This window comes from Gymnodraco acuticeps, unplaced genomic scaffold (genome assembly GCF_902827175.1).
Source record: "Gymnodraco acuticeps unplaced genomic scaffold, fGymAcu1.1, whole genome shotgun sequence".
Lineage (NCBI taxonomy): Eukaryota > Metazoa > Chordata > Actinopteri > Perciformes > Bathydraconidae > Gymnodraco > Gymnodraco acuticeps.
Window position 1 is genome coordinate 1,652,236 of NW_022990558.1, and position 11,537 is coordinate 1,663,772.

Consider the following 11,537-nt stretch of genomic DNA (forward strand, 5'->3'; position numbering starts at 1 on the left):
ATCATCACCATCACCATCACCACCATGGCCTCAGACCAACACAGATTTGATCAACACGCGTACATGTAAATGATCTTGTGCTCGCACGTATGTTCGCCAGTGTAGGGCTTCATTCAATATATAACTGGATTTTGGCAGCACTTCCTGAACACAGACACGACATGTGAAGGTGTTTCTGCACATGTGACTTGCTGCAGAGCATACGGGAGAGTGTGTGTGCTCAGCATTACATCTGAAAGGCTGCAGCAGTGAGATAATGATTCATCTTTAAAGACGTCATCCCTTCTTTTCCTCTTCAAATCTCAGGTTACAATATCCCTTAAGGTACAGGTCCAAATACACACTGCAGCAGGAAAGCCATATTTGTCTCGCCTCTCAGTCCTTTTATTCCCCTTAATTTCAGTCAAATTAGAGTCTGAAAAGAACAGTGGATCACACACACTGTGCTTCCATTTTCCCCGTTCCATCCTGCGTCTGTTTGGAGATGCATCCCAGTAACTTTCCTTTCATCCTCTGCCATCCTCCTGCTCAGCCTGACAGCCTGCACTTCTCCTCCCCTATCCCCCAGCAGCTCAGCTTGGATACGTTACAGATGTGCTAAAGGCTGCTGACATGCTGCATACGAGCAGCAGATGCCAACAGTTATGCTGGATGACAGCTAGCTGTGCTGCAACAGCCTAACAGAGCAGTTGGTGGAACCTAAATAATACAAAAGGATCGCTGCACCAAGCTCATGTCGTCCGGATGAGGATTTGGGGCACTGCCTGTTCTTTAAATAAATATGGAATTGTTATGTAAAGGGTAATATACAACAAGATAAACAGAGGAAGCCAATTCAGAAATCTGTCATAAACGTTATTAGTTATTAGCTGGCTTTGAGGAATAACATCTCTGGGAAGAGGACACATTTTGGTTTCTAAATCAGACATTACATTACATTGCATTTAGCTGACGCTTTTATCCAAAGCGACTTACAATAAGTGAGTTCGACCAACAAGACAACTAAGGGCCCAGTTCCCCCACGGTGTTGCTTGCATTGCCATGGATGCAAAGTACGTTCCTGGTTATTCTCCCCCACATCAATTATTACGTTTAGCTGTGGGGTTGTACGTTGTGTGTCTGTCTGGAATAATGTTATTCAGTCTGGATTTCTGCCAGAGTGTGATGATGATGTGAAGATAGCAGTAACATTATAGCTGTGGCTGAGCAGTGTGTACAGTTTCTATATAAGGAATAGTTGCTAGTACAACTTCCAAAATAATAAGCAGTAGCATATAACTAGCCAAACTTCTGACACAATATTATAACAAGTTGAAGCACGTTTAGCCCCAGCGATCCAAAACATACACTGTGATGCAATAAAGCACACTTCTCCACACAGTGAACCATCAATACTAGTGACATTCTACTATTCACAATACCAATTACCATAGTCAAAAATAACTGGGCCAAAGTGCATTTAGTGGCAGTGGCCTGCACATTCGCACACATGGATGACCACCCTTTTTTCAAAACAAAATCAATATTGTCCTATTTTGTTTTCATATATCTATTTTTGAGTATTTGATGTATTGGCTTTGTAGATATATACAGCTGAGTGAAAATGGACTAACTGAAATAAATACATAAACGCTCTTGACTAAATAACAATAAAACTAAAGAAAACATTTATTAAACAATAAATCCCATGTACTTCATGTACACTCCTTTATAACCGTTTGCATAATGAGCAATCATGATGGTAAGAAAACTCTAAATTATAGCATGTAAAGCATCTCTTTTGAAATACTGGATTTATAAAATTGGGGGACGAATCAATTCTATCAGACTACATTGAACACATCATATATATATATAACTTATCTTATACTTATCTTCAGTGTCGGACTAACGCGTTACTGTAACGCCGTTATTGTTGGCGGTAACTAGTACTCTAACGCATTACTTTTTAAATTCAGTATCTCAGTTACCGTTACTACATGGTGCGTTACTCCGTTACTGCGTTAGTTTTTATATAGTCAACAGCCAGGCGAACAGAGATGTTAACTGTACTGTACAGTACTTGAGTAAATGTACTTAGATACTTCCTGTGTCACATGCGGAGACGCGCTGTGGGCGTGTTTGTGTTGTTTACTAACAAGACTATCATGGCGGCGGCGGAGCTCAAGTCTAGTTTCTCCACCTGGAGATATTCTCACTATTTCACTTTTGTCGAGCACAAAGAAAAGAACGTTTTAGTTAAATGTAAGTTGTGTCCTGGCGGGTCAAAGATCCTATCTACTGCCCAAACCAGTAATTCAAATCTCTTATAACATCTGCAAAAACAACATGCTGGGACGAAGCTAGTAGCTAAGACCACAGAGACTCAGCCGACGCCACTCCACCTCCACCTAAGCAACAGCGGCTGGATTTTAACCAAGGGACTGCTGGCCAGGGAAAAGTGGATAAAGCCATTGCACGGTATGTTGTAGAACACATGCAGGCTATTGCTACAGTGGAGTCACCCGCTTTCAGGGAGCTAGTTAGCATGATAGCATGTCTGGGCGGCACACGGCATATGGGACGGGAAACTTTTTCCAACTACCTGGAGAAAGAATATACAAAAATGGAAAGCCAGCTAATATCGATGCAATCCAGATTGCATATAATGCATGTCAAGTTGATCAACAGATTGTATTATTCTCCAATGCAATAACAGTACTGAAAGGAAGGCTATAAGGGCATTAATGGGAGCCCTTTTGAAAAGTAACTAAAACGTTACTTTTCACAGTAACGCATTACTTTTTTTGTAAGTGATCAGAAAAGTAACTGAGTTACTTTTGAAATGAAGTAACTAGTAATGGTAACTAGTTACTGGTTTTCAGTAACTAGCACAACACTGCTTATCTTTAATAAAATGATATAGGAGGGGTAAAACTAAATTCATTGTTGTCATCTACAATATGATGCAGGTTCATGTAGGACTGTAAAACTGTACCTGCTTCTTTGTTACATAACACAGTGTGACTAATCAGAGTGGAGGAATCAGTGGTTTGAAACAATCACACTGAAGGAATCAGGCCTAAGCAGAGCATTTGGATTCTATATACTTCATTCCACATGAGGCTCCGTTTCACCTCAAATGACCCCAAATACGAACAAAGGGAAACGTAACAGAGCTCAAACTGCCTGCTCCGAACTGAGGCTGACACCAAGGCATCTTTTCATGATGGGAATGAGGAAGTATTGCTGGGATTTATTTCCATTACACCTTGCGTTCTGCCTGAAACAGCAGCTGGCCATGACTCTACTACTACTACTACTACTACTACTACTACTACTCGGCATTAGGGCTGAACGATTCATCGATTTTAAACCGAAATCGCGATTTGCAATGATGCAATTATCGAATCGCAAAGCCTGCGATTTAAAAAAAAATAAATAACCCTTTTTTCTTCTTGTGTGTCCACACCAATCAGAAGTGGCCCATGATAGAAAGTGATAGACAGATTGATCCAATCACCTGCCAAGTATTTTTGAAATACTTTTCCAAACGGCTTCCAATGGAGCTTTAGATGGTTTGTTGAAACAAAGCATCTGAGTCAGGTTAGTAATGCTCCATCACATGTTTCTATTACAGGGTGAGTCTTAAACTGAAGCTTGACTTTAAAGCAACCCAACGGAAGTTTCATGTAAGTTTAGTTCTTTCACTCGTAGCTCGGGCTGCGAGGGTGCTAGAGACGGGAGCACGTTGATGCGACCTGCCTAGCCGGAGATATGGCCGCATTTTACAATAAACTTCCGTTGGGTCGCTTAAAAACAAATATCGCAAATCGAATCACAATATTTGTCAGAAAAATCGCAATTAGATTTTTTCCATAAATCGTGCAGCCCTACTCGGCATACTACATCACAATCCAATGTAATGTTAATGAAATGATGGCTTCGGTCATGGTAACTATGTCAACTATTATAGAGCTGCTAGGATGACCCTAATCTAACGAACCAACTAATCAATTAGCAGATAGACAGGGAAATAGTCAAAGTATTTTTATAATCGAATAGTTGTGTTAAAAAAAAGTAAATTTCATACAAAAATTGTAGAAAATGCCATTTCCAGCCCCTCAATATACTTGGATTTTTGACTAGCAGATCAGGATATTTCAAGACATAACCTTGGACTTTGAGAATCAAGGATTTTCAAGACAAACGAGAAAATTATCAATATTATTGTATTTTAAAACTGTATACAAGTTCTGTTGGGGTATATCTGAGAAGATGGCAGAAGAAATACTATTGTTGACTGTCATTTTTAGTTTGTTGTCCACAAGGGTTAAGAAATGAAAAGGCTAGGGCTTTACTGAGCAGATTGTACCAGTGTGACTGTGGGGATGGAGTGTTTGGCAGAATTACTCACAGCCCCCACACTTCAGACACATTGGACCCAAACCCCCCCTCGTGAACACAGTTTTGGAAATATGACAATGAATACTCCCCGATGAAAATTACATAAATTCCAACAGCATTCCTGTTATCTCTAAACGAGAGTGAAGCTCTATGCTTTTTATAATGCCTCTTGAGAGTCGTCAATTGAGAGATGTTGCACAAGTATCACACCAAACTGCACTGTTTTTAAATGGAAGTAAATAGTGAAAAATGCCAATCACAAGCCCATGGTAACATTTTCTTATTTCTTCTTTTCACTAGGCCTCTGACGATGATTGTGATATATTATGTTAATGTATTTCATCTCTTTAAATGTTATAGAATATCAATGCAAGTGTTTTTAAAAGATAACTGTGGTTTTAATACTTAAGAATATTCAGACATTGGCCGAAACTCATTAAAATACACAAACTACATTTCAAAATTAACTCTTGGACTCTGCAAAAATGTGCAATGTCTTCGCAATGCCCAAGTCTTATAATAGTAGGAAACAAAACGCGCTGTTAATTGTGGCCTCATGTTGGTTAAAAAGTACAATACTGTATGTAAACAATGAAACCTGTCAAAATGATTGAGATCATCTCCATGTATTGTACAATAGCGTCATTTGTACATATATAGTACAATAAGTCGATATAGTAATTATTGTGACAAACCAAGTTTTAAACCGCTTAAAATAAACATATTGAATTTAAAGAAAAGCAGCAATTTTTGACTTCACAAACCAGCAAATGTTTTAGATTTCAGATGTATACTCTATAGGGGCGTTCACACCGCAGTACTTTTCCCACAAAGGTTCATCAGAACTTAGTTCATCAGAACTCTTTAGTTCTCATGAACTAAGTACGGATCGCGTTCACACCGGAATAAGTCCCTGGGGGTGGATTAGGCAAATGAAGCCGCTGACGTCACTTCTTCTTCTTCTTCTTCTTCGGGTTTACTGGCAGGCCGCAAACAACTAAAAGTACTGCGGTGTGAATGCGGCTTATAGGCGCTTTCACACCGCAGTACTTTTCCCACTTTAGTTCCGAAATGTTGCGTTCACACCAAAAAAAAATCCAGAACTAAAATGAGTTCATGAGAACCTTTTCACCCCCTTTTCCATCCCTGCTAGAGAGCAGGTACTTTCGTGGGAGAAAAAGGTTCCTATGTCTGATTGGCTGGGCGGATTGCAAACCACGCCCCGTAAAACTCCCAAAAAGTTTGTGAAGCCGCCATTTTATTATCCTCGCATTAGCATTATTAGCATTAGCCCAGCGCAGAAACGCAGAGAGACTAACTTATGACAACACAAAATAAAACATGGGAGTGGTGGAGATGAGGAGGTGTCGGCGTTCTGGTGATTTACTCGGAAGGCTTCAGTAGAAGCTGCTGGGAGTCCCAGCAGTCCCAGCAGTAGAAGCTGCTGGGAGTCCCAGCAGCTTCTACTTCAACTCCGGGGACTTCCGGCCGGGGACTTTGGGCGGCAGTATACGCCGTGAAGTGGTTTGCGGCCTGCCAGTAAACCCAAAGCAGAAGAAGAAGAAGTGACGTCAGCGGCTTCATTTGCCTAATCCACCCCCAGGGACTTTTTCCAGTGTGAACGCGATCTGTAGTTAGTTCATCAGAACTAAAGAGTTCTGATGAACCTTTATGGGAAAAGTACTGCGGTGTGAACGCGCCTTATGTCACTTGATTGATAAATCAACAACTGGTCTCCCTAGGTTATTGAATCTATATGCAGTTTCTACTTAGATTTTTCAGAAAACGTAGAAACACATTTATATTCCAACATGTGCTTTATAGACCATAATCGACACGTTTCCATATCAACCACACCTGAAACTATCTTGCCTTGGAGCTAGAGATCCTCTCTTAAGATCTGGAGGACAACATTGGTAGAAGAGCTGAGACACACAAACACATAGCCACCACAAAAATCAATGAATGGACCATGTGATGTTTCTCTGATAATCCACTCCCACCACCAAAACACAAGGAGCCAGCCTGGCCCCGACGCTCGAGCTTCATCAAACACACGGAGCCGGCAGCACTGTTGGGATTACATCACTCCTGAACAAACATACAGATGATGCTTGTTCAGCAACCACAACAACAACAACCTGAGGAGAGGCGGTTAACCCACTGTCAGAGGGTAACTAGCACATCTCCACCAGCATCTAAAACTTCACCAAACACGGAGTAGAGTTGACTCTTCAATCCAACGAGGAATTTCCCCCTTTGTTATTAGCATTGTCTGATAGGACATGTACTTTCAGAGGCAGATATATTGCCAGCCACTCAACAGTACAGTTAGGGTGCGAAGAAACAAAACACAGTCGTGAGACACTGCCCACACACACATGCATCCGCCATTGTGAGTCATGTAAAAATTGCACTCAGTATCTCTAGTTTCGGCAGCAGAGGAGTGGGGTTATGGCTTCGGTCCTCTACTGTTGGTTTTGATGTATATTGTTCTGACATCTGATACAAACAAACAAAACAAACTGGATACGGAGATGCAGGAAAATAAAATCATTGTTTATCCTGGGAAAGATCATCTCTCAGTTTGTAGACCACCTGGGAGTAATTAAACCCCACTCTTCAAATAATAGCAGCCGCCCTGTACGTGCCCTGCTTAATGGTAGCTGTTGAGAAGAATTAGTATTCAAATATGAAATCTCTATTGACAGAATTCCATATCATATTCCGATTTTGTGGAGTCTAATAAGGTTTTGATAAATTTTTAGGCTAACACATTGGTTTCTAAATTCATCGTTGTGACTTGAACTGCCATACATGTTGAATCCATCCCACATCCACAAATGAATCCTGCTCAATCTGCAAAAAAGATAGCAAATCACCTCTAGTTGTCGCTTGAGCACAAATGCAATATAAAATGGCCATAACCAAGTGTTCCAAACTGATTAAAATGTGATTTAGAGCAAGTCTTCCCTGTAAAAACAGAGTCAAGTCACAGCCTATCAGCAGCTGTATTCTGATCATCGAGATGTTCATTTAAAGCAGGTTCACAAGTGTACAAACCTTTACTAGCGTGTCTTAAATTCATGTTCAGGTAATTGTATTTTTACCAGTATAGGTAGATTTGGTTTGAAGTTAAGGGATCCATTATGGAAAAGTCTTTAAAAGGTGAACCCCATGCTCCATCACATTTTCAAACCACTAGTACCAACATTAACCAATCATATGGAGTTGTTGGTGTTTGACTGCTTCATTGTGATATTACGTTCTATAATTCATGCTCCTGGCCCCTATCTCTGTACCTTCTCTCCTCAGTAGAAACAGACCCGTTAGCTTCTCTAAACACAGGCGCTCAGATCCCTCATTGGACCGGCTCATAAATACCACCCTGCACTGATTGCCCCCCCAGCGACTATTGGTCCCCTCCAATCAGCAGCAGGTCGCTCAGGCCCTCTGCTCCTCCTCACTCCTGCTGACTCCAGCCTGCTGATGACAGGAAGAAACCCCACTGCTGCTTTCTGCATGATGGCATTTTCATAATCGACCCCCGGCGCTCTATTGCCAAGCAGTCCGGCTAATGGTCATTTGTTTTTGTTCCATTGATTTATATGCAGAAGTTGTGTGCCTGTAGTATGTCAGAAAATGTTGCAAGGTCATATATTGCAAGGTTGGCTATTCACTGTCTGATGATATACAACATAGGAAATCAGCAAATCCTCACATTGGAGAAGCTGGAAACTGAAAATGTGTGTTTTTTAAATGACAATCTTTGTTAATTATCATAAATGTTTTGCCAATTGACTTATGACTTCCCCTCTTTTCAAATTGATGCAGATCAGCCCATCATGTTTCTCCTCCCTCAACATCCTCCTCCTCCTCTTCCTCCCTCTCTCTCTGTGGTGTCTCTGGCTATTGCTGATCCGAAGAAACCTCCCACAGGTCACAACCCCAGGCGCCTCCTCCTCCCTTTGTAACATCGCGCCCTCATTAGAGCCTTTCCAGGTGAAGAGCGAGTTTTTTTGGTGTGTGCTTTCATGTAGCAGAGAAAATCAGATACTACTCCTACTGTAGGCTGAGTTCTGATGTCATGTGACCCCATATTGCCTCGGCCACACTAGGAAGCATGAACTCTGTTTAACCCGACCTTCACCAAACGCATCTTTGGCTCAGTGAGCACACATGGGCTTTTTCTCCTGCATCCACGAACACCTCTCAGGTACCAGGAAGCTTTTAGGCAGTCCAGCTCTCTCCTGGAGTGTTTCTGTAAACAGGTGAAGTTTCTTCACATGAAGGAAAACCCTTGTGATGCGTTCGCTGCCTGAAATCTACCTCACCTGGACAGATGCCCCGAGCACAGTGAAACTGAACAGTACCCAGAACAGTTACTGTTTACTCTCAATACTGCAACTAGTTTAATCATGAGCACTCCTTTGGGGAGACATTTTGAGCGCCCCCACCTCTTTAAATAAGCTCACACAGGTCATGTCTACAGATACTTCCAGGAGCATTTCCCACAGATGATGGTGACAGCTTCTCCTCTGCTCTGTTATCTCGTGTAACTTTAGCTGAACGGCCAAGGGGCAAACTGTCAGGTTTGGTCAGAGAGGTGGAATTTACACGACTGACTTGCAGCATTCTTGCACAAATAGCATAGTAATAACCGGAGTTGGAGGGAAGGTTCACTACACATATATCAAATGAGTGCTTACACTGCCAAGTAAACGATTACGATTGAAATAAATGTTTTTTTTTGCTGTGATTGGTTCATTAGAAAACGATTTGAAGACATCATTTGACTTTTTTATCATTTCTGACACTTGAAAATCATTATTCTGTTTACCTATAAATAAAGCAATAATCTGTCTTTCTAAACCAGTGTTTCTCAAACTTTTTCATACCCAGGACCACTTAACCAATAAAAAAACACTCACGGACCACCTAACTCCACAAATATCCAAAAACACATCGTTTTTTACAAATCGCCTGGAAATTGTACAAACAAGTGGCAACATGTGTGATGAAGGTGCTTATCTGGGCTATATCATGCAATCAAAAGTTAAACTTAAGCTCGTTCCATTGCGGAGAAATTCCCGCGAGAGTGCGAAAAACTTAAATTTATTTATTTCAAATGTGACATTTTACCAATATACTCACGGACCACTAGGGGGCGCTCACGGACCACCAGTGGTCCGCGGACCACACTTTGAGAAGCACTGTACGAGTTTCTGTGAGATAGCCTGACTGATAGTTGTAAATCTAAGTGACCCAGCACTTTTTTTTAATAAAAGCCTCCTCAGGGGGGCAACCTGTCAGTTAGGAGGTGAGGTCACAGTGAGGTGGAATTAACATGACTGACTAGTAGCATTCCTGCTAAAATAGCATTGTAATAACCAGAGGGGAAGGGGTTCACTAGACATACATCAAATGAGTCCATACACTGGGTAAACAATTACAGTTGAATTAATTGATGCTCAATTTGACTGAAGAAGGGGATTCGAGTACATCATATTTTAATATTTCTCATACTTTGTAAATGAAATCATTAATCTGTTAACCTAAGGAAAGGAATCATCTGTCTTTCCAAACTAGCCTCAGTTTCTGTGAGTTAGATTTACAACCATTACACAGGCTAATGTTAGTGTTTCAGCACTTTTTTTCAAGGAAATACACTAATAAAAACCCTTTTGGTATCACCTAGTGATCATGTCTTTATCATAAATCACTTTGACACATGACAGAAAAGCCACACCACTCGGGCTCAGTGAAGTAAGTTAGCCTGTCCTGAAGCCTCCCCCCGGTGCAGCAGGTGTCCCTCCGCGGCAGGAGGACGCCAGGTCAGCGGCAGGAAAACAAACAAGCTCCGTCTTACCTTGTAGACATTCTCCGTTATACGGTGCACCTCGTCGGTCCGGGACATCCTTGTTGGAGCGTCAGTCAGAACCATAGACTAAAGCTTTCCTTTTAGGTGAGGTCGGGATGCTTTTCCGAGCTGTGGCGGGAGAAATAACACAGCTGCTGGCGGGGACTCGTGGCTCTTGTCTTGCCTGTGACAGATAGACAAGCTCGGTTGGCCGTGGGATCCCTACTTTTATAGGAAAGTCCTCCGCGGCACCCACACGGCTCCCCTCCGCCGGAGCCTCCCGTCGGAGCGCAGAGGCGGACCCAGTTCAGAGGGGCGGTGCTGCCTTCATGGGCGGTGGGAAATCAAACATACAACAGCAGCCTAAAGATTGGATAAATCATGCTAGAACATGTAAATGTGTTGTACAAGAATGCATGAATGATGCACATAAAAAGTAAGTAAAGTGAAGGACTACATTGTGGGATCAAATGGCAGATTCCATAGCAAAAAGCTTTGAATATGATCATTTTTGTGTAAATAAAATAAAAACAAGATACATTGTTCAGTGTTTTGTATGTACATGGTCAAATGAGGTTAACTCTGCTGCTGGGTCCCTATATTAATAATAATATTAATAATGATAATAACCTACTTTTATTGTTTAATATTGAGTTTTAAAAAGATAATTCAAATGTGATTTAACCACCCATTCCTTTCTCTAAATGGTGTACAATTATTTCACACCCACGATTGATGTAGGAGAACTGTATTTAAATTAAACAAACTATAATTTTGCAATTTGCAACATCGAGCAACATCGTTGAGTGTCAACGCACGCCGCTGTGTGGACGGGCCGTGGAGTCCTTAGAATTTGACACATGGGCCTACTTTTATATTGTGCCTCAATAAGAACTTGAGTGCTTTGACGCAACAAAAACAAATCCAAAATGCCAAAGGCTTGAAGTCATGTGGATATGACTAAAGACATTGGTAAATGAGTACAGTCTATTATTTTTCTGCCTTTTGTTTTATGACTACTAATTAATTCTAAACAACCTCAACGGCGAGACACCCCAGGTGAATAGGGTAATTTTATTAACTTAAAGGTATCAGCTAGAAATGTCTCCAGTTAATTACTTACAATAAGGCAATTGTCTTTTGTATTACAAGTTTTCTGAAATAGCATGTTTAAATATGCAAATTCCCATTATCTCATTAAATATTCACATATTTTAACACATTTCAGGAATCGAAATCTGAACTTTGGAGATAGCCAGATTCAAAATTCTTGTTTCATTTTGTAGTCATA

General features: G+C 41.1%; 1 protein-coding gene across 7 annotated transcripts in view; it reads right to left on the bottom strand.

Moving 5' to 3' along the window:
• Positions 1–10,534, bottom strand: part of baiap2b (BAR/IMD domain containing adaptor protein 2b) — a 97,895-nt gene extending 87,361 nt beyond the window's left edge. For all 7 annotated transcript variants that reach the window (XM_034227519.1, XM_034227518.1, XM_034227517.1 and 4 more), the window contains exon 1: positions 10,256–10,534. In XM_034227519.1, coding sequence (XP_034083410.1) covers positions 10,256–10,330 — 75 coding nt within the window. In that variant the 5' untranslated portion in view covers positions 10,331–10,534. The remainder of the gene's footprint in view (positions 1–10,255) is intronic.
• Positions 10,535–11,537: the final 1,003 nt, after the last annotated feature.